The sequence below is a fragment of the Sorex fumeus genome, unplaced genomic scaffold, assembly GCF_029834395.1.
Source record: "Sorex fumeus unplaced genomic scaffold, SorFum_2.1 ptg000041l, whole genome shotgun sequence".
Lineage (NCBI taxonomy): Eukaryota > Metazoa > Chordata > Mammalia > Eulipotyphla > Soricidae > Sorex > Sorex fumeus.
In genome coordinates, this window is record NW_026606098.1 from 7,314,132 (window position 1) to 7,337,598 (window position 23,467).

At 64.0% G+C, this 23,467-nt stretch overlaps 3 protein-coding genes across 8 annotated transcripts in view; 1 reads left to right on the forward strand and 2 right to left on the reverse strand.

Annotated features, from left to right (window-relative positions):
- Positions 1-23,467, forward strand: part of RAB8A (RAB8A, member RAS oncogene family) — a 127,102-nt gene that overhangs the window by 41,196 nt on the left and 62,439 nt on the right. The gene's annotated exons all lie outside the window — the stretch shown is intronic.
- Positions 296-16,738, reverse strand: EPS15L1 (epidermal growth factor receptor pathway substrate 15 like 1). 4 transcript variants are annotated; one of them, XM_056119771.1, is made up of 25 exons: positions 16,673-16,738; positions 15,423-15,464; positions 15,267-15,356; positions 15,121-15,168; positions 14,947-14,997; positions 14,588-14,650; positions 14,063-14,188; positions 13,539-13,598; positions 13,237-13,470; positions 12,819-12,976; positions 12,579-12,735; positions 12,369-12,454; positions 11,489-11,561; positions 10,045-10,206; positions 9,676-9,873; positions 9,427-9,573; positions 7,944-8,067; positions 7,430-7,480; positions 7,226-7,359; positions 6,909-6,963; positions 6,662-6,744; positions 5,309-5,375; positions 4,480-4,527; positions 1,276-1,484; positions 296-459 (listed from the first exon to the last, which is right to left on the reverse strand). In XM_056119771.1, exons 1-25 carry the CDS (start codon positions 16,703-16,705, stop codon positions 316-318), a joined length of 2,643 nt encoding a protein of 880 aa, XP_055975746.1. In that variant the 5' UTR covers positions 16,706-16,738; the 3' UTR covers positions 296-315. The 4 variants fall into 4 exon arrangements, with proteins under 4 accessions (XP_055975746.1, XP_055975745.1, XP_055975747.1 ...); XM_056119770.1 differs by having other exon boundaries at positions 14,902-14,997; XM_056119772.1 differs by lacking the exon at positions 1,276-1,484 and having other exon boundaries at positions 326-459; positions 14,902-14,997.
- Positions 17,600-23,117, reverse strand: CALR3 (calreticulin 3). 2 transcript variants are annotated; one of them, XM_056119797.1, is made up of 9 exons: positions 23,004-23,117; positions 22,826-22,927; positions 21,746-21,949; positions 21,193-21,287; positions 19,803-19,973; positions 19,515-19,622; positions 19,259-19,390; positions 18,880-18,972; positions 17,600-17,920 (listed from the first exon to the last, which is right to left on the reverse strand). In XM_056119797.1, exons 1-9 carry the CDS (start codon positions 23,092-23,094, stop codon positions 17,789-17,791), a joined length of 1,128 nt encoding a protein of 375 aa, XP_055975772.1. In that variant the 5' UTR covers positions 23,095-23,117; the 3' UTR covers positions 17,600-17,788. The 2 variants fall into 2 exon arrangements, with proteins under 2 accessions (XP_055975772.1, XP_055975773.1); XM_056119798.1 differs by lacking the exon at positions 21,193-21,287 and having other exon boundaries at positions 19,803-19,935; positions 21,763-21,949.

The following is a 23,467-nucleotide window of genomic DNA, read 5'->3' on the forward strand; positions in this document are numbered from 1 at the left end:
GTCCTGGGGCAAAACTCCTCCACTTTATAGATAGATGATGGACGGACAAACGGCCGCTGGGTGACCGCTGGGCTAGGGGCACAATGCACAGATGTGGCAAGGCAGGAACCCCCCACAGGCCCCTCCGGGGCAACCGCCTGGGCCCCGGGTCTGGGGCATCCAGGGAGAACCTTGCCCGAGCTTCTGGAATGTTCTGGGGCCAGGTTCTTGCCCCCCACAGGGGAGTTGGGCGCAGCTGGAAGGAAGCGTCGGCTCCGTGTTTCATATTAAAATAGTTTATATGACAGAGTTGGCGGCTGGGGGCGCGGGCGGGCACTAGGCCGGCATGTCAGCCTTGCTGAGCGCGATGGCCAGCTCCAGGTCCTCCTGTTCCTGGCGACGAAGCCGCGCCAGGCGCTCGCGCTCCGCCTTCTCGCTCTCCCGCTTGGCCCAGGCCAGCTGCTGCTCCTCATTGCCCAGCTGCGGAGAAGAAGGGGACCCCGTTACGTGCTGTGGGGGGCCGGCACGGAGCAGCGGGGCTTGGACTTGAGCAGTCTGTGAGGTGCCGGTTCAGGGCCCCAGACCCACCCTGGGCGGGGGCCATCACCTGCTGACAGATGTCTGCATCCTGCAGTGACACTTCCAGGTGCCAGTCTGGCTCTGCCACCCTCGGACACCCCAGGACCTCAGTACAAGGGGCACGCGGCCAGCAGGCCTGGGGCTGGGACAGAGGCTCTAGGAAACTGTTTCCCCATGAGGCCCCAGGAGCAGCCTCCAGGATGCACCCCCGACTCCGGCTCTTTTGGGGGCCGCCCCGGCCGCAGGAGCTGCCATACACCTCGTGTCAGAAAGGTCGTTCCCAGGGTCACTGCAGACAGGGGCCGGGGGGCTCTGAGGGATATGGGACCCTCCTGCCCCGGACCCTGAAACCCCACGGGAGGTGAGTGCAAGTCACTCCACCCTCAGGACCTCAGCCTCGGCCCAGGCCACGAGGGGCGTTCAACAAACTCACGCGGACGCCGTTTGCTTCCGCCTTTATTGACGCGACGAGGCTGCCGCCCCTGACCCTGGCCCCGCACCCTTCACGACAAGAAGCTGGGACAGGCCTGGCCCTGCCATGCCCAGGGGAGGTAACACGGGGTGTTCCCATCCTGGCAAAGCCTGGATAAGGGAACCCCCCTCGGGTGCTCACACGCGGGGTGACCGCCCTGAGGCCCAGAGGCGGCGGCTGTGTCCTCGCGATACTGAGACGCAGGCTGAGGCCATGCTAACACCACGGGCACGGGCTCAACTTACAGAGCTGAAGGCCGCCAGGCCCAGGGACGTGGTCTTGGGGGGCTTAGCCGGAGAAGAGGGAGCAAACGGGTCGTTTCCACTAAACGGGTCCCCAAAACCCTGGTTATTTTGGAACGGGTCGCTGCGGTCCCCGGCCCCGAGAGGCTGGAACGGGTCAGGGCCCGCGGGCGCGTCTGTGGAGGCCAGCGAGCCTACGGGCGTGCTTTCACCTGGAGGGTCAGAGAAAGGATAGTTACTGGCTACGTGGGGCGTCTCCCCCAGGGGCCCCATGTGCCACCAAGCGGGCAGGGTGAAGAGGACCCTGCGTGGGCAGGCGGGCCCTGACTCTGCTATCCCTGGTGCAGGTCCAAGCCAGGCGGGAGCCCAGGATGGGGTCCTGGTGGTGGCTCACAGTGGGGGGTCCCTGGGCTGGGCTGGGGGCTCTTAAGGCTGTGCCCGGGACCCGCAGGTCCCTGGGTGAGGCCTGTCTCTGCCGGGGGACTGTGGGCTCCCCGCTCATGAGCTGGTGCTGAGCCATCGCGAGACTGAAACCAACACCAACCGCCCTTACTTTCGGGGAAGGCGCTGAGAGGCTACGGCTGCCTCAACCGTCTCAAGCCTCACGCAGCCTGTCCCGCACGGCCACCCCCACACCCCGCACGCGGCCTGACTCACACACAGCTGGCCCCGCCAGTCCTTGGCCCCCGAGTGTCCCCATGCCACTTCCTGGCTCCCGCTAGCACTTCTGGTGACCCAGGAACAGGATGCCCCTGAGCGAAGGCTCTCATGAGATGCAGACCCCCCAAGTGCAGACGAGCCCACTGAGGCACGCAGCAGAGACGAAAGGTCATGGGACCCGACGGGAATGAGCAGACAGCTGGAGCCAGGCCAGCGTGCAGGAGCACACAGAAGCAGCAAGGCGGGTGCTGAGCCCCAAGTGCCACGGATGCTTTCCAAGGAACAGGGCTGGGGGTCCCACACGGACGCCTCAGCCACTTGGGGATCACGTGTCCCAAAGCGACCCTTCCCCCACCCCCGGCCAGGAACTTTCAGCTCCTGTTTACGGGGTGCAGGAGGGGGTGGGGTGCACGGAGGCTGAGATGGGGGCACAGCCCAGCAAAGAAAACAACAACAAGAGCCACGCTGAGGTCTGGGCCCCGCCCGCCCCACCCTGCCGCACTCAAACCACAGGCCCCACCACTGGGGCTGCCAGGCCAGGGGACCCGGGCATGCCGGGCTGCAGCTGGGCCGCAGATAAGATCTGAGCCCCAAGGCCTGGCACGGGCCTGGTGAGATTTCCCACCAGAATATTTACTGACTTTCAGAAAATGCGCTCTGCACGGGAGAGGGGAGGGGAAGCCCCCCCAGCAGTGCTGGCGACAGAGGGGGAAGGGGAGGGGGCACAGTTCTGGGTCCTGGAGGCATCCTTGGGGCCTCTGAAGAGCCAAGCTAGCAGGGAGTCCCATCCCCCCGGGGGACATGGCCAGGGCACTGGGAGCCGCTGCTGCCCTCTTACACGGGGGCCCCAGGGTGTGAGGGCGTCAGGCCCCTTGTTGGGAGCAGGGTGGGGACACTGCCCCTGCAGGACCCATCTGGCACAGCCTACTTTCTGCCTTGTCCCCGACACACCCAGAGCTGCTGGCAGGAGAGACCTCCATTTCCAAACCCACTAAAGATGCATGCACCCAACAAGGGAGGGTCTGGGGGGTGCAGGGTGGAGGCAGGGAACACACTTCTCTCTGAGCCCAGGGTCTGGGGCTCATCCATCCCTCCCAGGTGGCAGCTCCAACCCCTGCCCTTGCCTGCAGGCTCTACCACTATGTGGGAACGGAACAGCTTGGCACCAGGCAGCAGCCCTAACCACACTGCAGGAGCACGGGTGCAGGATGGGCAGGGGTGAGGGAGGTGAGCATAGGGTAGACAGGATGAGGGGGGTGGGTAAGCACAGGGGCACAGGGCGGGCAGAGCAGGGGTGAGGGGGCGAGCACAGGGTGGGCAGGGCAGGGGTGAGGGTTGTGAGAGCACAGGGCAGCCAGGGCAGGGGTGAGGGGGCAAGCAGAGGGTGGGCAGGAGGGAGGGAGGGAGGGAGTACAAGGCGGGCAGGGGTGAGGAGGCGAGCACAGGGCAGGCAAGGCAGGGGTAAGGAGGCAAGCACAGGGCGGGCAGGGGTGAGGGAGAGAGTACAAGGCGCACAGGGGTGAGGGAGCAAGCACAGGGTGGGCAGGGGTGGGGGAGCGAGTGCAAGGCAGGCAGGGGTGAGGGGGCGAGCACAGGGCGGGCAGGCTTGGCATGGGAGAATCCAGGCACTGCAGAAATCCTGTCATTCATCACCTGGGCCTGGGGGTGCCTCATGCCCTGAACCCCCAGTGCGCAGGGAGAAGGCACGTGAAGCATGCGGTGGGGGCAGCCCATGGTGCCTGGCCACACGACCAGCCTGGCCGGGGTGAGGAGGTCATGGCAAGCACTGGCCGGGGTGAAAGGTGAAAGGAAAGGTAAGGAGTGCGGAGGCTCCCGGGGAGCCCGGCTGCAGGGAGCGGCCCCGAGACTCCGTGGGCAGGAAGCGGCCAGGGTGGGGTGCAGGGGCTGGGGCCAATCACGGGTGCCCGCAGCCACTTCCTGGCTGTGAAAAAAATCTGGTTCCTCCTTCGCAGATCAACAACTTTACCTAGAAACTCGCGGGCCCGGCGGTACCTGCGGAGGCGCGGGCCAACGGCCGGTTTCAGAGGCTGTTTTGCATTTGCGGGAGGAAGCTGGCGTGCACCCCCAAACACCACCTGCCGTTTCCGCAAGCCTGATAGGCCTTTCAGCGAAGGTCTCTAGGCACAGAGGGGTCTTCGGGACCAGGGCAGGAGCAGTGCGGGGCTAGTGCCGACAGCAGGGCGCAGGCACCATCCCTGCTCTGAACGCGTGTGCCAGGTGTACATGAAACCTCCACCGGCCCCCGACACGCCAGGGCCCAATCCAGCAGGGCACACTTGGGTGCCTTGGAGGGCCGCGCCCCAAAACCACACGGCACGCAGACCACACGCCCGGAGGTGGGGGGGGGAGCCGGGCCCCACAGGCCCCGAGGGCCCCGCAGCCCTGCTGCTGGCCCTGACCTGCTCCCCCATCCCGAATGTGGGGTCACTGAGATCCCGCAGGGGTGCACAGCCTACACCGGGCTAGGAGGGAAACTGAGGCTCAGTCAGAGCCAGATCTGTGGGCGAGCAGCTGGGCAGTACGTACCGCCCAGGAGCGCGTACGGTGCGGGGCCTCTCCGGTCAGCTGCGGCTTCTGGGTGAGAGAGACACATGTGACGTCTCGCGCCACCTCACGGACGCTGCACCGCACTGTGTCCTATGGCACCCACCCTGTGCCTGACTGGTGTGCTCTGAGGGGTGTGTGCCCTGAGGGCCTGTGTGAGGGGTGTGTGTGCCCTGAGGGGGTGTGTATCTAAGGGGGGATTGTGTGCCCTGAGGGGCGTGCGTGCCTTGAGAGGTGTGTGTAATTAAGAGGGGCATGTGTGCTCTGGGGGATTTGTGTGCCCTGAGGGGTGTGTGTATCTGAGAGGGGTGTGTGTGTACCCTGAGGGGCATGTACACCTGAGGAGCGTGTGCCCTGAGGGGCGTGCTGAGGGGTGTGTGTACCCTGAGGGTGCGTGTGTCCTGGGGGCATGCGTGCCCGGAGGGTTGTGTGTACCTGAGGGGTGTGTGAGGGGCTTATGTGCAGGGGCTTGTGTGCCCCGAGGGGTGTGTATGCCCTAAGGTGTACCTGAGGGACATGTGTGCCCTGAGGAGCGTGTGTACCTGAGAAGAGCGCGCGCGCGTGTGTGTGTGTGTGTGTGTGTGTGTGTGTGTGCGCGCCGTGAGGCGTACCTGCGTGTGCATCATGCAGCCCCGTGCTTATGTGAGATTGTCACACTATGGTCACGCCCTGTGCCCAGGGCAAGCACCCCGTGACACGGGCTCCGGCTCTGAGGCCTGGGACTCGGCGCAGCAGCCCGCCCGGCACGGGGTACTGACCGCTGGGCTGCTGGGGCCGGCTTCTTCAGCGGCAGAGCGGGGGTCCTGCTTACTTTTAAAGGGTTCCTCTGAGAATGCTGTCTCGCCAGAGGAGGAGGAGAGGGGGCCAGAAGCAGGGGGCTGCAAGAGAGGCAGGAGAGAGGCATCGCGGGGTTAGTGCAGGAGGACCCCCGCCGCAGGCACCGGGGGCAGACGAGATGGAGAAGGGCAGGGGGCAGGGCGGCGCCGGGCCGGGTGCAGGCGGCAGGCATGGCATTGCCTCCCCCCAGGGTTCCCCAGGCTCGAGGTCGCACCCATCCCCACACAGTGTGGGGGCAGGAGGCTGGGGGGCACCATGCCGTGAGGTCCCCGGGAGCTGCGGGGGGCAGCCCACACCTCCTACGTCCCCCCACGCTCCCGAGGCTGCCTCTGCGGGCTGCCGTGAGGGCCGGCTCCGTGCCAGCTGGGAGCAGCAGCCTTCCCGCAGGCGGCGACTGGCTCGTGCGCACAGAAACACGGCCGCGCGCCTCACTTTCATTTCCTTCGCTGCTTTATTTACGCCCCGGGTTCTCCTCAAGCTGCTGAGAGGAAGCCAGGGCAAGGCCAGCTGGGAGCAAGGTGGGGGGCGGGAGGGGAGGACGAGGATGATAGGGGACGGGGCAGCAGGAAGGGAGGGGGTAGTGAGGGGGCTGGGAAGCAAGCTGGGGAGACAGGCAGTGGGAAGGGACGGGCAGCAGGTGGGGATGGGGCGGGGGGATGGAGGGGGCAGCAGAAGGGGGGCTGGGTAGCGGGAGGTGGGGGGACGGGAGAGCAGGGGAAAACGGGGTGGGTGGGGGGAACACTAGTACACATTCCCCTAAGCTCAGTGCCCGCAGGGACAGCCCTCGGCACGGGCCCCGTCCTGCCCCCTGCTGGCTACGCCCAGAGGCTGGCAAAGGCCCTTGTCTGCAGCCCAAAGGGTCCCCCCAGACCCGGCACCGAGAAGGCTGAGGTGGGGCCTCCTGTGGGCAGGGGGGGGTGGGGGGGGTGGTCAGCAGAGGCTGAGCCCGAGTTCAGGCTCATCAGTACCCAGCTCACCCACAGCCTTTTTTGGAACCTTCCTGGGCGCTGCGATCCCTCGTCCAGACCTCTGTCCCCTCTCCATCTCGTTCTCGCTCTCACCGCCCCACCCCACCCCACCCACTGGCCCAGAGCTGGGGGTCACGCCCAGGCAGAGGCCGAGGCTAAGGACACAGGAGTGGGCCTGGTCCACCCGGGGGGGGGGGGGGATGGGGGTCTCTGTGGAGCCGAGCCTGGGAGGCTCTAGGGCACCTGGGCCTGTGCAGTGGCAGCCGGGACCAGAAACTCTGGGCGGTGCAGGGGCAGGCGGACACACCGTGGACACGCACTGCGAACATCGCTGTGGACACACATGCCACGGCCCTTACCTGACCCATGTGGCTAAAGTCGGCGAAGCCCTCTGTACCACCAAAGGAGCTGCTTCCAAACGGGTCCAAGGCTCCGAAGGGGCCTGTGGGTAGCGTCTCAGGGTCACGATGGTGCCTCGTTACAGCCCGTGCTGGATTGGCCACCCAGATCCAGGGCCATCCCGCCAGTGCCCACCTTGTCCACCTGAGGACACCCCAGTGCCCAACATGCGGACGAAGCAGCCGCTGGGCAGCGAGCCCGCCTCACCTGAGCCTTTGGAGGAAGCTCCGGAGAAGGGATCCCTGGACTCGAAGGGGTCAGGCTGAGGAGGACCAAGGGCAGTTAGGGTGAGGGACAGGGCAAGGTGGGCGTCCAGAAGGGACGTGGCCAGAGCTGACCCAGGAACAACCAGGGCCACTGCCAGGGCCCTCGCCGGGTCCCCCCTGTGCAGAGGAGACCTCAGGGAAGAGGAACAAAGCCAGCAGGATGGGCAGCACCGGGAAGTTCCAGGCAAACTGGATCCAGTGGGCACAGGGGGGCCAAGGCGGAGAGCAGGGGGCGCGGCCAGGAGTGGCTACACTTACCTGGGCAGGTAGGGAGTGTTTGGAGAAGGGGTCGGAGGTGAACGGGTCGGTCCTGGCCTGCTTCTGGCCGAAGTCGTCGGGGACGGAGCCACGAAACGGGTCGCTCTCTCGGAAAGGGTCCCCGCCAAACGGGTCTGTGTGGGCAGAGCGTGAGGCCAGCGCCCACCCAGCCTGGGGTGCAGGGACCCCTGCCCAGCTCCTCACCTGTCGAGCTCGGTGGCTGCTCCACGAAGGGGTCGCTCTGAAACGGGTCACCTGGTGGCAGGATGGGGACAATGAGCAGTGGGCCAGGCTGGCCACACACTCCTGCCCCCGTCCCTGCCCAGTGCAAGCCCACCAATGTGTTCATGAGCACACTGGCCCGGCCCTCCTGGTCCCACCTGGGACATGGGCTGGACGCAGCCTGGGACACAGGTAGCCGCTGCCCAGGCCTCCGGGCGGCTCTGCTCAACGCTCTGATCTGGGACCCCTGGGTTTCTCTGAGCGCTGTGCCCCACCAGGGGCAAGTGTGGCCAGGGGGTGCCCCCGCTTCTGGGCTCTCAGCACAGTGCCGTGCTAGGCTTCTCAGGGCTTGCAACCCCGTGTCAAGAGTGGACAGTGAGGGGCCAGCGTGTTTGCTTGGCTTTTCGTGCAGCAAGGGGCCCACGACTCCCATGTTGAGTGGACAGTGAGGGCCAGCGTGGCTGCTGGGCTTTGGGGGCGCTGCCCTGGCAGATACCTTTGAAAGGGTCGGCGCCTTTGAAGGGGTCCGACTTGAAGGGGTCGTCGGCTTGGAAGGGGTCGGGCGGCAGCTCCCGGGCGGTGTTGCTGAACAACAGGGCTTTGTTTTTGAAAGGGTCATCCTGCAGCGTGAGAGGCGGCTGTCACCGCCCGTGCCGCGAGGCCTCAAGCTCCAGCACCGTCTACGCCTCTCCACGACGTGCCGCGACTCACCTACGGGGCCCCGAGAGCCTGGGACAGGGGGGCCAGGGACACATGGGACGGGCAGATCCTGTGGGGCTCCAGGATGGGGCGTGGGAGAGTGCCGGGGGGACGGGGGAGGGTGGAAGGTTCTGGAAGGTGGCAGGAGGCCCTTAACCAGCTGAGGCTGGTTAAGGGGTGGAGGTCTGGGACGAAGTGTCGGCACCAAGGCGAGGTTGTTTCCACCTCGCGGCTCACAAAGCGGCGCTGCTATCCGGGGAGTCCAGGGCTCCCGTGCCCATTTCCAGGGCGAAGGGCTGGGGTCAGGGGCCTCGGAGATCCACGCCCAGGGACCCACACGCTCGGGGAAGGAGGGGGCTATGGGACACAGGGAGAGGCCCCCAGGCACGCAGGGCTGAGTGGCGCTGGCAGCAGTCTCCCAGGGCGTGTGGGGAAGAGCCGGGGAGGGTTGCCAAGGGCCACTGTCAGGGCCACGGGCGCACGCGCATGGGAACAACATGGGCAGGGGTGCCCACAGGGAAGATCCCGATGCCTCCAGGCGCAGAGAAGCCCCCGCAGGGCAGGAAGAAACGGACGCTGACCCGAGCTTTCAGAACTGTATTTGTCCCAGGCCACACCGGCCTCTGTCCCACACACGGGCAGGGTCGGTCCCAGGGCTCTGCCCCGCGGGAGGCTGGGCACAAAGAAGGGCTGTGGGGGATGTGGAGCGAGGGCGGACGGCCTGACCAGTAGGGGGTGCACCCAGAAAGCAGATGCGCTGCAGACCCTGTCCACACAAGAGCACCACCCGGAGCAGTCCCGCACGTGCGCCTGGCCCCAGAGCTATAGCAAAGGCCCTGAGTGCCCGTGGGGCCGGGCAGAGCGAGCAACCCTGAGAGCGAGAACGAGAGGGAACGCGAGGTACGCGGTGAGCACCGGCCAGCAGGCAGAGGCTGTGTGCACAGCAGCACCAGAGAAAGTGCAGCCCTAGGGAGGCCCATGTCTGGCAGCCCCTCACAGAGCTGGGCAGGGCGCTAAGGGGCGCCCAGAAGCTTCCAGGGAAAGTCCCAAGCACGCCCCAGCCCCGGGGGCTCCAGATGATGGGGGCCCAGCAGATCTATGGCCATGGGCCTGGACGCCAGCCAGCCGGAGCCTCTGAGGCCGTTTGTAACTGCAGCCTGTGGCGTGATCCCAGGAGCCAGAGCAGCAGGGCCCAGGCTCTGGGGAGCAGCAGACAGACCCACCCCCCTCCGGCCCCCTGCAGGCCAGCAGCAGGCGCCCGCGCCCTACTGGACCTTTACCATGGTTCCAAAGCCCGCCCTGTCGGGGACGCCGCCCTCGCCCAGCTCTGCCCCAGGGCTCAGGCTGTCAGGCACCAAGTCCAGCTGCTCCAGGCTCCGGCGGGCCTCGTGCTGGCTGTCGTGAATCTGAGACAGCTTGTTCCTGGCCTGTGGGGCAGACAAGTGCGTCATGCCAGAGTCTGGGCCGAGCAGGGCTGGCACCATGGGCGGGGGGGAGGGGCAGGACCGGGGCCCCTGCAGCCACAGCACCTGGACTATCTCATCCTGTGTAGCCTGCAGAGAGCGAAGGATGGTCTCCAGCTGCGCGCGCCCCGCCTGGATGCTCTGCTCCAGCTGTGCCTCCTCCTGCTGCAGCCGCGCCAGCTCCGACCGCGCCCGGTTCACGTCGTCCTCTTGCGACTTGAGGTCTGACTCCTGCGACTGGATCTGGGTCTTCAGGGAGGAGATCTGCGGGGGACAGTGGTGTGACCCTGGGCCCGTCCGTTCTTGTTCCCCACCCTGGTCACCTCCAGGCTTGCCTCAAGCTACTCAGACAACCAAGCCCCCCAGAACCCCCACAGAAAGGCCCGGACGTGCTCTGGGGCCCAGGCTCCCTCAGGAGGCAGGGGTGTGGCGAACCGTCTGTGTCTCCTCCTGGCACTTGCGCCGCACGTCTCCCAGCATGCCCCGCAGTTTGGCCTTCTGCTGGTCCATCTCATCCAGGCGGCCCTGCGCTTCCTGCTTCTGTGCCTCTAGCTCCTGCAGGCCACTTGCCTCCCGGTCTAGGTCCTTCTGCAACTCCTGGAGGAAGGGTTTGGTGACTGCCAGCCAGGGCAGCAAAGCCCCACAGTGACCATCACCCGGATTCGCAGAAAGAGAGGACAGACAGGAAAAACAGCACGTGGAAAGACAGAGGGTCACACGGAGCGGGATCCTGGGCAGAGACCGCACTGAGAGAGGGCCACAGGGGCAGGGACCCCTGCGTGCTTGGAGACATCACTGGGTCACGGGGTGGGGTGCTGGTGAGTCTGAGTGGAGCCAACAGGGCAAAGGGAGAGTAGACTTGAGTGCGGGGGAGTCTGGCCTTGTGGTACTCAAATGTCCCCACAAAAAGACCCATGATGGGTAGGGCATTTGCCTTGCATGTGGCCGACCCGGGTTCGATTCCCAGCATCCCATATGGTCCCCTGAGCACCGCCAGGAGTAACTCCTGAGTTCAGAGCCAGGAGTAACCCCTGTGCATCGCCAGGTGTGACCCAAAAAGAAAAAAAAAAAAAAAGACCGATGATGGGGTGTAGCAGCAGGACAGTGCCTAGGTCATCCACAGGCTTTCGCAGAACCAGCACCAAGGGCCCCAGACCCACTGCCACATAGATGCCAGGACCTCCAGGGGTGAAGGACCCTAGACCCACTGCTACACAGATGTCCAGACCTCCGGGGGTGAAGAGCTTCACCAAACCGGGTTGGCCAGGCGAAAGAGGTGGTTAACCCCCATACCAGGGCCTCTAGACAGAGATGCACGCCCAAAGGCAAATGCGTGAAGGGGTCCTGAGAGATACCGACAGATGCAGAGAGCAAGAGCACAAAGGGAAGAAAGCACTTGGTCCCCATGGGGAATGGGAGGGACACCGGCTAGCGGCACTGCACAGACTAGTCACGCAACGCAGCTGGAGGCCCCTGCACAGTCCCAGTCCAGGTAGCAGCAAGGCTGAGCCCCCATGCACATGCGCTCGGCAGGCCCTCCTTTGCTCCGCCCCCAGCACTGCGGTTCTTCCTCATGGAACAAGGTGGAGCATAACGTGTCCTAGCAAAGGGCCCCAGGAAAGACAGGAAACGGCCGAACATGCCCCTTCCAGGCAAAGGGGCTGAGAACCAGACTGTTCCCGCAAAAGGGCTAACCACGCGCCATGTGAACGCAGGAATTTAACACAGGTGCTCCACCTCCAGGACAGTCAAGGGAGGGTCAGAGCCTTGGAGTCCCGCCTCCCAGGGGCCCAGCCAATCCATCCCACCCGCTGTCAGCCCGCCTCCCTCCAGCCAATCCGCTCCGCCCACCCCAGGAGCACCAAGGACCCCCTCTCACCTGAACCTCAGAGGTCTTCTGCCTGATGGCCTCCTCTTTTTCCCGGATGTCCTGTTCCAGGGATTGCTTCTCTCTGCGGGTCCAGACCATGCAGTATGAGGGCGGCTGCTCACACACAGTGGGGCAAGAATCCAGCCGACTCCAGGGACCCACTGTCCCACCCTTGTGGGTATGGAAGTGGGGGACACGAGCACCACACCTCAGCCGCAGACCGTCAGGGGAAGTGGAGCAGTCCTGGGACGAGGGGCCCAGGCCTGCACCTACAGCAGGACTGCCCCCTTCTCGTGACCGGAAAGACAGATCAGTGGGGACGGCGCTTGCCTTGATTCCAGCAAACACGGGCTGGATCCCTGGCATCCTATAAGATTTCCCGAGCACTGCCAGGAGTAACCCCTGAACACCACCAGGTGAGGCCCAACTCCCCTCTCCAAAAAACCCTGAAAAACAAAAACTGTCCCAAGCCCTGCCCTTCCTGGGGCATCTCACCCATGACTCCACCTTTACCCAGAGGTGCTAGGGGCCCCAAAGAGTTTATTTCGAGGGATTCGAGGGGAAGGACTGGGAAGGGATGGAAAGAAAAAGAGAAAAGAGGAAAAAGGGCCAGAGTGATAGTATACACACAGCCAACCCGGGTTTGATTCCCGGTACCACAGGGTCCCCTCAAGCCCCACCAGTAATGATTACTGAATGCAGAGGCAGGAGTAGCCCCTGTACACTGTGGGGGTGTGGCCCCCAAAATAAAACAAAGCTCCCCAGCTTCAGAGTGGTGGTATGTTAAAAAAAGAAAAAAGTTACTCGACAGTGTAGGACCCCACCCAGACCAGGGAGAGCGTAAGCGCAATGGGGTCCCTGCCCAGGCCCAGGTTCCCCACGCACATACCGCTGCAGCTGGGCAATCTCCTGGCTGATGTCATCCAGTTCTGCCACTCCCGTCAGCTCTGCGGAGCCCAGGGTGCCGGAGCTGTCCTGGAAGCAGGGCCAAGCCAGCGTCAGTGGTGGGGGTTGGGGGCTGGACCAGGTCTGCGAGCCAGCGGCGCCACCTGGTGGTGGGCTTAGGAAGGGCATGCCGGGCAGAGGGGCCAGGACTCACCGGGCCTGGGGTACCCCTCTCTGAGGGTGGGATCATGTCTGGGGAGAGGACCTGTGGAGGGTCCAGGCCTCTGCTGACCTTCTGCTGGATCAAGTGCATGGCCAGGGCAAACTGCTCCTGGCTGAGCTTCCCCGTCTGCCGGGTGTCCGCCAGGGCCCTGGGGAAAGACGGTGGCTCCAGGGCAGCGGGGCGGAGGCGCCACAGCTCCAGCCCCTGCTGCCACCCGGCCACCCGCAGTACCAGATGTGGGCCAGCAGGCTCTGCGGAAGCCCCGAGTGCAGAAAGATGTCCTTGGCCTCCTGGCCACTCACGTAGCCGTCAAGGTCGAGGTCAGTCTTCAGGAAGATCTCGTCGAAGCGCAGCTTGTCGGCCACGGGAACCACCCAGCTGACGGGAGGCTGCAACGGGTCCCTACCTCAGGACCACAGCCAGCACCCCCAGGGCCCTGTTCCTGGCCTACACTCCTCCAGCTGCCCGGAGGCGCCCCCAACAGGGTTCCAGTGGAAGTGGCCGAGGCCAGTGGGGGACCCGAGGGGGGAGGGGGCCAGAGCCACACCGGATTCAGCGGTTGCCACTGACAGAGGCCACCGTCCCAGGGTCCACCTCCTGGCAGGGGGCTACGGGTGTGTGAGCTGGGGGTCCGGGCAGAACCTCGTACCTGCGTGGGTTTGAGGCCGGGCTTCGGGGACAGGCTGCCTGCACTGTTGAGGCTGCTGACGCTGCCGTGGGAGGGCGTGGAGCGCAGGCTGTCCCTCGGTGGCGGGCTGGCAGGCAGCACGGGCACGGCGCCCACAAATACCGACTTCTTCCTCTTGGCGGGAGGGATGAGGGAGGGTGGCAGCACAGCGGGCACCGGCTCCTTCTCCAGGGCGCGGTAGACCAGGTGCATGGCCTGCAGGAGACCAGGTGAGCGGGGGTGCACGCATGGGCCCCACCCTCCCCGGTGCCAGGCCTACGTACCACCGCAAACTCGCCTCTGTCCAGGTGCCCGTCCTTGTCGATGTCACTCAGGTCCCAGACCTGTGGGGCACAAGCCAGATGGTCAGCGCTCGGGATCTGAGAGTGAGCTGCACTCCAGCACAGCAGAGACGCTGGTGGGCGACTCTCAGAGTGAGCACATGTGCACATGAGTGAGCGTGTATACACAAGTGTGAACATACATGCACTGAGGTGTGCATGACTGTGTAAATGTCAAGGCAAGTATGAGCGTGAGTGTGCACAACAGCGTATGCAAACATGGATGTGCGTGAGCCTATCTAAGCACAAGTGCCCACAAGCTGCGTGGGCACTTGTATGCATGAATGTGCGTACCTGAGCTCAAGCAATGCTTCCACGTGAATGAGAGCAGCCCAGGCCTGCCCACACCCTCAGCCGTCCGATACTCTGACGCCAGGCCGCTATGAGGGACAGAGGGTCCCTGAGAGGACCCCAGGCACACAGGCAGGGGCGTGGCAGGAGCTGGGGGTAGTGTGCACAGCACTCACCCTGCCCAGCACATCCAGGGGCAGCTTGGAGTTCATGAGCACAGGCTTGACCTTGTCCCCCGAGAGCAGCCCGTTGACAGGGAGGAGGCTCTCGAAGATGCCATCGAACTTGGCCTTCTCCTCCACCTGGCCAGAGAGCCAAGAAGATACTGAGTGGGCGGGCACCAGGCAGGGGCTCGGTCCAAGGGCCCATGTGACGGACGCAGGGCCGAGGCCACAGCAGTCCTCAGTGAGGCTTGGCCTCCCGCAGCCACTGACCGCACCGCCAGGCAGGTCCGACAGTGCAGGGCTTGGGGCCCCCAGGGTGTCAGGGACGGACCAGAGTGTGACCAAATACAGGTCACACATGAAGCTATTTAAACTGTGGTGACTATGCCACGGAAACTCTATTACTAAACTATCTCTGACGTAACAAATAGACAGAACCCTTGTGAAACATGTTAAGGTTGGAGTCTCCGGCACACACACGTGCAGAGGAACCAGCTGGCGGGGCAGGAAGGGGGGTCTCAGGGGGTAGCTCCTTACCCTCACGGCCCAGTGGGGCTCTGTGGACGGCTGCGCGGTCATCAGGGGGCTGGTGCTCTCATGCTGCAGAGGGTCAGGCGCAGGGCAAGAGCCTCAGGGGGTGCCCATCCTGCAGCACCCACCCTCCCGTGCGGGGCACCAGCCAGGCCACGAGGGCTGGGGAAGGCTTCCAACTAGAGCCTGCAGGTCACAAGGATGGAGACTCTCTGGGGCCCCCCAAATGTGGGGGGATGGGGAAGCAAGGGGGTACAGGGCTGCAGCCTTGGGTGTGGACAGGCTGGAACCACATGGCCGCACCGGCGCCTGGTACTCACAAACTTGGGTGGCGGCACGCTCAGGCCCAGGCTGCTCACACTCACGTCGTGGCCGCTCTGCGCACAGGCCACCAGGCGCAGGGCCACGTAGAAGCCCTGCGGGGAAGATGGGCGTCTCAGCCTCAGTCCTGTGGCCCCCATCCCGGGAGGGGGCTACAAGCCAGGCGACCACAGAGACGCCAGTCAGAAGGGGTGCTCACGGAGTACCAGGGCATGTACCTGCTTGTCCAAGAAGCCGTGGCCGTCAGGGTCTGCCAGGTCCCAGATCTGCACAGACAAGGATGGGGACAGGGACAAGGACAACAGTGTCAGCAGCACAGCGGCGCCAGCATGCCCCCCCCTCCACTGGCAGTGGTCCCCCGCACCTTCCCCAGGACGGCGTCTGAGAGCCCAGAGCGTTTCAGGAACAACGCAGCCTCACTTGCCCCAACACGACCAGTGGAGCTGGGGTCCACCTGCAGAGGGGAGCACAGCGGTCAGCCAGGGTGGGGGCACAGGGGCAGGGCCAGCCCGCAGCTTACCTGCTTGTAGTAGGACTCATACAGCGGGTTCCCGGGGGGTATCTGTGGGCAGAGAAGGGGGGGTGGGTGGCTCAGACAATCCCCAGCAGGGCCCAAGGGACAAGGCCTGGTCCAGGCGCCGAGTCCAGGGTCCCAGACCGCAGAGGAGCACGGGCAAGCGTGGCAGCAGGGGACTCGGGGCCGGTCAGCGGGCTAAGGGGAGCTGGTGAGCCCAGCCTGGGTGCTGGAGGTGTGGGGCCACCTCCCCAGGTCCCAAGCCAGTGTGGATACGGTGGACAGGGAAAGGGGCAGCCCCCTGGCTCTCCTCTGGCCTCGGCCATCTCTGGGGGAGCCCCACAGGGCCCTTGGCCTCTGCCCTTCTGTCCGGGGGAGCTGACTCACGGCCCACGCCTAACCCCGGCACAGGGCAGGAGACTGAGGTGCAAAATGATCATCACCGGGAAACACATCCAGAGCTGCGGGGGCAGAGGAGCTGGGCAGGGGCCAGCCCTTGCTCTGGGGGGGTCCTGACCCTGGGCACCCCAGCGGGCACGCCCTGTAGCTCTGGGAGGATACAGGAAGGGAAGGACCCCAGCCCCCGCGAGAGGAGCAGCCTGCTCCACTTCCCTGCCACGGTGCCAGTCCCTCACGCAACTCTGGCCTGGCCGGACCACCGTCTGGGGCCCGTCCCCGCACCGCGTGCGGCCAGTCAGGCGGCCAGTGCGGGGCCGAGGACGTGCAGCGGGCGCGTCCCCACGTGGCCCGGGACCCCCGGGGTCACCTCCCGCGGGGCGCGGCGACCTTGCGAGTCCCGGCAGCGGTGCAGAATGAATGAACGCAGCGACCCGCAGTGGGGACAACCGGGCCGAGGCGGGGACGGCGGGGGGTCAGCGGGGAACAGCCAGGCCGCGGCGGGGACAGCGGGGCACGGCGGGTCACAGCAGGGCGGCGCCGGGTGGGCCGGGGGAGCCGGTGGTGGGTCCTGAGTCCCCGCGGGAACAAAGACGCGCCGGGCCACCCGCCCCCCCCTCATCCCGCACATCAGGCCCGCCCCGAGCGGCCGAGGCCGCGCGGCCAGCACCACGCGCTGCCCCACCGCGGGCCCCCGACCCCTCACCCCGAGGCCCTGGTCCCCGGGCCCTCACCCCGCGGCCCCCGCACCCGGCGCCACGCCGCCGCACCCTGCATCCCGCGGTCCCCCTGCATCCCGCGGCCCCCCGGGTCCCGAGCTCCCACGACCCCCCGGCCCCAGCACCCCGCCGCGGCCCTACCTGCTGCGTGAGAGGGACGAGCGGGGCCGCCATCTTCCCGCAGGTCCAGCTCTCAGCGGCGGGGGCGGGGCCGCGCGTGCGCGCTGGGGCGGGGCGAAGGCGCGCCGCGCATGCCCAGTGGGGTCCGGGGCGGGGTCGAGGGCCGCACCGTTCGCACAGGCCGGGCGGGCGAAACTTGACAGGGGGCGTGACTCGGGGGCGGGGCCGCGGCGGGGGCGGGGCCCTGCGGCACCTGCAGCTGGTCACCCGCCCCTCCCGCAGGGCAGCGTGCTCCGCGCATTGGCGCTCAGCAGCGGAACCAGTGTGCGTTCTCTGAGTTGTGTGTGCAGGTCTGCGTGTCAGGACTGGAGTCGGGGCTCCGTGTACAATAACCGTGGCCATTAGCCCCTCTGCAATGGCCGCGGCAGCTGTCCAGCCTCGAAAGGAGCCTCTCTGCCCACCTCCGCCTCCTGCACGCACAAGGTGCAGTTGGCTGTGAAGTCCTCGGCCCTTCCCACCTACAGAGGCTGATCACGGCCAGTCTGCGGGAGTCCCTGCAGGTGAGTTCGGGGGGGGGGTGCAGTCTGTCCACGCATCTTCTTGGTTCTTACAGGCCCTTCCTGGTCCTCAGCTGCGCCCGCCTTGGGTACCGGGGCTCTAGCGGGGTGAGGGGTATGGTCTGGTACAGAAAGCCCAGGGCTGGATCTGTACAGAGGGCGGGTCCGCATGGTGGGTCTACACTGGGGGCAGACTCTGAAGCTCAGGTCAGGTGGGGCTTAGGCTCACGGCACTCACCCTGGCCACAGGAAGTACAAACACTGATTCAGGGTCCCAGTCCCAGACTCAGCTCCCCCAGAGAACACTGTGTGGTGGAGGTATCCGGCAGGAGTGATGAGCAGCAGGGAACAGATGCCACAAGACAAGGTGGGGCTGTTGTATACAGGAGCCCAGGGGCTATCACCAGCACTCACTGGGAGCACCAGGAGTGGTTCCTGGACACCTCAGCTGTGGCCACACAACAATAAAACTGGGGTCTGTTGGCCAGAGATTCTGTCCCTTGGAGGCGGTGTCGGCAAAGAAGACGACGGGACAAGTGAGGGCACCAGACCAGCTTTTATGCTCCTTCCCCTTGTCCGGCTACAGCTCGCCCCTGCGGTGGAACCCACGGAACTGGCCTTGCCTGGCCAGTGGCAGCTCCGCCTCCTCCAGCTCCCGGGCCAGCTTCACCTCCTCCTTTGCCTGGACATCATCCATCTCCTTCTCGGGGCCCTGGAGCAAGAGCAGATGGCCCTGAGCGGGGGGGCCCAGCAGGCCTCCTTCATGTACTCGATGCAGGGACCTTTGCTGCTATGCAGGGTGGACATAGCACCAGGTATTTGGGTGCTCCCAAAACCCACAGCCTCCGTGAGCATCTGTGTGGGCCCTTAGAAAGTCCAGCACCACAGCAGGGCTCTGCGGCTACCCCTAGGAACCGGAGTCAGCTGGGATCCCGTCTGCCCGCACCTTGCACCTCGTGGTGCATGCGCGCATGTACAACTGCAAGCTGGGGGAGGGTTGTGTGCGAGTCACTGCGTGCTGGGGGATCATGCATGAGTGACTGCGTGAAGACGGGGGTGCATGCGTGCACACTTGACTACATGGTGATGGCTACATCTGTCACTGCGTGCTCTGATTGCATATGAGCAAGGGGTCTGCGTGCACATGTGACTGCACGCTGGGAGCTGTGCCTGAGGCAGGAAGGGGGGACACGCCTGACACGCCGATGGGGATGCACACCTGAAAGCTGGGGACACAGGCTGGCAGACCTGCAGCTCCACCGCCACTGCCGCGGCCACACAGCAGGGCTGTGGATGGCGGGGAGGAGGAGTTGTGGCCTGGAGAGGGTGATGGGCGCTCGGCAGTGTGCAAGTCCCGAGATCTGGGGGAGCCCTGGGTGGGCTTTGCCGGATTTACCCCACTGTCAGTCTGACATCCAAGGGACGCCATACACCTCCACATCCCAGAGGCCACAAACCAGAAGCAACCAGAAGGAACAGCATCAAAGCAGAAGGACTTTTGGAATATTCTTTCAAAATTCTTTTTCGGTTTTCTGGCCACATCTGGTGGTGCTCAGTGGTTACTCGTGGCTCTGTGCTCAGGGATCTCTTGGTCTCACCCCATGTGGCTTCCTGCTCCCACACCTGGGCACACCTTGGTTCACTGCACATGGCCCCCACACCTGGACGAACCTTGGTCTCACCCCACGTGGCCTTGCCAAACTTCTCAGCATATTCTTCGTCATCTGTGATCAGGAAGTTATCGAAGATGGTTCCGGACCTCACCTGCAGGAAAAAGGTGACAGGAAATAACTTCCCGCCAGGGCATGCTTAACCTGTCTCGGGCCTTCTAGAATGTTCCTTCAATCCTGGGCCCAATTGGGACCATGTCTAAGAGTGCAGAGAGGTGGAGTCTCTTGGCAGCAACAGAGGGCATGGTGGGGGTTAGAGGTTTGGAGCCCCCGGGCGGGGGTCCATGTGGGCCCTGGCCACCCTGCCGGCCGAGGACACACTGGAAGCACTAGGGCCCTTCTGGGGACCGCACCCTCCCTCTGTTGTACAAGGACAGGACCTGCCAAAGCTCCAGGCCGATGGCGCCAATGTTCTCAAATTCTGAGAGGTCGTACTCCGTCAAGTAGTTGGTGTTCTTCAGCTTGTGATGGAGCCAGACGTCATTGTTGATCCCCTTGGCTTTCAGGCCGTCCTGCGACAGCCAAGTGAACACAGTGGGCTGGGGTGTGGGCTGGGTGCCGGGGGCAGGGCCAATGCTGGGGTGGGGCCTGGGCTGGGCGGGGTCAGGGGCGGGGGAGCCAGCAGTGGCCACGCACCTGGTAGGGTGGTTTCTGCAGCAGCGGAGCCTGCAAGTCCCCGTCCAACTTGCTGTTCCAGTCGCTGGGCGCACTGGGCCCAGCATCCAAAAACTGCTTATCCCAATCCTACCAATATGGGTGAGAAACAAGCTGTGAGACTCGGAGGTCAGCACTAGAAACACTGGCACCAAAGGGGCTGTTAGGGAGGGTGCTCAGGGGTGGGGGAGAGGCATAGGTGGGGGCGCAGGGCACAGGGGTCAGGGGACACAGATGTGGGGTGTGGACAGGGCGGGGGCTGGGCTGCACCTGCTCCCATCTCTGTGGTTCTGTTTGTGTCTTCTTAGCCGCTGATTTCAGGGACTCAAGGTTCCAGTCATACTCAATGTCGCCCGACTCGGCCACTTGCCCATCGATGCGCACCTCATATGAGAGGTCGGGCCTGAGCACCAGAGTGTAGAGGTGTGTAAAGCCGTCCACCTGTGCCAGGGCGTGACCAGGTAAGACCCTCAGACAGAAGCCCTGTGCATAGGGCTATGAGTGCAGCAGAGGGCATGTGGCAACCCCCGCAGGGGCCAGCTGGAGCAGGTCGAGTCCTCCCAGGCTCCTAATTTGCCTGTGCCTGGAGAACTGGGTTCTGGCCCAGACCTACTACAGCCTCGTCCACACCTGCATGTGGACCTGAGTCTGCAGCAGCACCTACACTCATCCCATTACTCACATCAACACCTGCCTCCACACCTACACCTGCACCTGCATCCACATCTGTATCTACACCTGCACCTGCATCCACACCTGCACCTACATCTGCATCCACACCTGCACCTGCATCCACACCTGCACCTGCATCCACACCTGTACCTGCATCCACACCTGTACCTGCATCCACACCTGTATCTACATCCACACCTGCATCCAGCCTGCACCTACATCCGCACCTGCATCCAACCTGCACCCGCATCCACACCTGTATCTACATCCGCACCTGCATCCACACCTGCAACTACATCTGCACCTGCATCCACACCTGTACCAACACCTGCACCTACATCTGCACCTGCACCTAACATCTGCACCCACACCCAAATCAACCTGCACAGCACTTGTGTTCACACATGATCCGCACCTGGACATGTACCTACATCCATATTTGTACCAGTATCCATACCTACACTCATACCCACACCCACACCTGCACACACACCCACATACCTGTACCCATACCTGCACCTACCTGCACCCACACCCATACCCACACCCACACATACACCTGCACATACCTACACCCACACACCTGTACCCACAGCCTCACCTATACCTGCATTTACACCTGCACCCACCCCCACAACTATACATCACCCACATGTGCACCCCACTTGCACCCACAGCACCCACACTCATATCTGCACCCACCTGCATCCACACCTACACCTACACCCGCACCCACATCTATATCTATGCTCGAACCTGCACCACACCTCTGCTCACACTTGATCCACACCTGTACACATGCCTGTACCAACTCTGCACCCACACCGGGGTGACTGTACAAGGGGGACAAACGCCACTAGAAAGCCAGTGGCAGTAGTGTCCCAGATCTGTGTGGCTGGCCGCTGGGCACTGTAGCTCAGCTCACCACAGAAGGAAACAAGGGCATCTAAACCTTCAGGCCCTGGCAGGGCCAATGGCAGACTCATACCTTACACCTGATTGTCTTTTTGTTTGAATGATACTGATTCTTGAAATGCAAAATAACGTGGACTTTCGTGACATCAAATCCACAAATATCGGGTCCTACAAGAAAAGCGGTAGCTCTGCTCAATTTTCTCCCACAAACTAGGCCCGTTGGACACCCACTACCATTCTTGTGTGAGAGGCGGGTGCTGGGCAAGGTCAGACTCGAGCACGGCCACACCGGAATGGTACACAGTGCCCATCTGGGCACAAAGGGAGACTGTCAGCTTCACAAAGCAGGTCTGGGCACAGAAAATGGCCAAATACCAGCCCCAGGTCACCGTGAGTGAACTCAGAAGCGCCGCAGATGATGAGGCCCAGGGGTGGCTGGGGGACATGGGCAGTAGGAACTAATCAGTCTGAGAAGTCCCAACACACCAGACAAGGCTGGCAGGAGAGAGCTGTGGCCTTAGTTCACAGTAGTCCAGCCCTCACCTGTGACCTGCAGGATTTCCCCCAGACCCCCCTCATGCCTACGGGGACATGTCCACCCTGCACCACCTCCCAGACCGGCCCACCGAACATGATGTAGTACTGCGAGTTCCGGTTGAGCTGCTTCTGGTCCAGGTGGGAGGGAAAGACCTTGATGTAGCCACCCCCACAGTCCATCTTCTGCTCGTGCTTCACCGTGTACTGCAGCACCAGAGTCCGCCCCTTGTTGCTGAACGGCCGGAAGCGTGCTGAGATGGCATAGAAGCGGCTGTTCTGTGTGGTCTGCAGCCCTGCAAGCAGACTCGGGGCTCAGGAGATGCCCCTGCACTCCCCAGGGCCCGGAAGCTGGCTCCCACCCAGACCAGCATGCAGGTGGAGGCTGGGCCGCTCCTGGCTCTGCTTGACTGGACCCTATTCGGTGCTGGGGTCGGCCACACCCATGTAAGGCAAGTGCCCCCTGAACCACCACCTCATGACCCTGTGGTTGGTGTGGGGCCTGTCTGGTGTGTCATAGGTGGCTTTGTGGGTGTGTGGGGGACCATACCACATGGTGCCAGAGCTGACTCCTGGCTCTCTGTTTAGGGCTGAGTCTTGGCCAGGCTATGGGGAACTCTATGTGGTGTCGTAGACCAAACCTGGGTCAGCCACGTTCAAAGCAAATGCCTTAACCCCTGTACTATCTCTCGCTTTTTAAATTTTTTTGTTGGTGCTGGTGGGTGGGGGAGGGTTGGCCACACCCACTAGTGCTCAGGGAGCATTCCTGGCAGGCTCTAGGGATCGACCATATGGGGTGCTGGGGATCAAACCCAGGTCAGCAAGGCAAATGTTTTGTACTAAGTACTTATTACTTAGTACTCGCTGTACTAGCGCTGCGGCTCCTTCTTTTTTTTTTTTTTTGGTAAAGATTTGTTAGGCCCACTGGGTGGTGCTAAGTCTATAGCTCCTGACTGCCTGACAGCAGCAGACCACACAGCACCACCGCGCACACACACACCTTCTGCTCATGCCAGCCGCCCCTGAGATATGTGTAAGTCTGGAGAAGGATCTGAGAGATGGGGCAGGGGACATGCCTGCACGAGGATCTGTCCAGAGACAGATCAAAAGGAAACCCAGAGGTACTGCAAACCCGCCCATGCCTCGGTTTCCCCACACGCACCCGCGCCCACCTTTGTCTTTCTCTTTGTGGCCGTAGAACTTGCCCGACGAGAGTCGGAAGTGCCCGAAGCCGGAGTCATTGGTGGACTGCACCCAGCGGTTCCTCCAGCGCTCTGTGCGGGGGTGACAGGGGGCGGGTCAGGGCGGCCGAGGGGGTCCCCGGCGGCGCGGCCCCGGCAGCCCCTTTACCTCCATCCAGGAACTCCTCCTGAAAGTAGACGGTGGCCAGCGCCACGCGCAGCACGCAGAGGGCACATAAGGCGACGCGAGGCGGGGCCATGCACGTGACCCTGACCTGGAACCCCCCCCTTCTCCAAACTACAAATCCCGGCAGACCCCGCTCGCCGACTCCCCGGCCCTGAACTACGACTCCCGTCAGGCACCGTGATTGTGACCCTGAGGAGCCCTGGGTCCCAGGCCCTGAACTACGACTCCCGACAGGGCCCGCGATTGTGACCGTGCGGCCCTCATGAGCCCGAGGGCGCGATGCATGCCGGGAGATGTGGTCTTCTACGCTTTGGCGCGGTTGCCCGGGCAACGGGCGGCTCCGGGCCTGAGCGCCTGGCTGGGATCGCGGCTGCAGCACTGGCGCATGAATTGGACCGTGTGGGCGAAGGTCGGCGAGGTTCGGGAGAGACGCTTCCACCCGAGGC

Excerpts from the sequence above, each read along its gene's own strand:
- CALR3 (XM_056119797.1), bottom strand. The coding sequence starts at position 23,094 with ATGGCCCCGCCTCGCGTCGCCTTATGTGCCCTCTGCGTGCTGCGCGTG. Across the intron at positions 22,928-23,003 it reads GGAGGAGTTCCTGGATGGAG|AGCGCTGGAGGAACCGCTGG; the intron begins GTAAAGGGGCTG and ends ACCCCCGCACAG. Across the intron at positions 19,974-21,192 it reads AAAAGACAATCAGGTGTAAG|GTGGACGGCTTTACACACCT; the intron begins GTATGAGTCTGC and ends GCCCTGGCACAG.
- EPS15L1 (XM_056119770.1), bottom strand. The coding sequence starts at position 16,705 with ATGGCGGCCCCGCTCGTCCCTCTCACGCAGCAG. Across the intron at positions 13,599-14,062 it reads CCCTGGATGTGCTGGGCAGG|GTCTGGGACCTGAGTGACAT; the intron begins GTGAGTGCTGTG and ends TGTGCCCCACAG. Across the intron at positions 12,736-12,818 it reads AGCCTGCTGGCCCACATCTG|GGCCCTGGCGGACACCCGGC; the intron begins GTACTGCGGGTG and ends GTCTTTCCCCAG.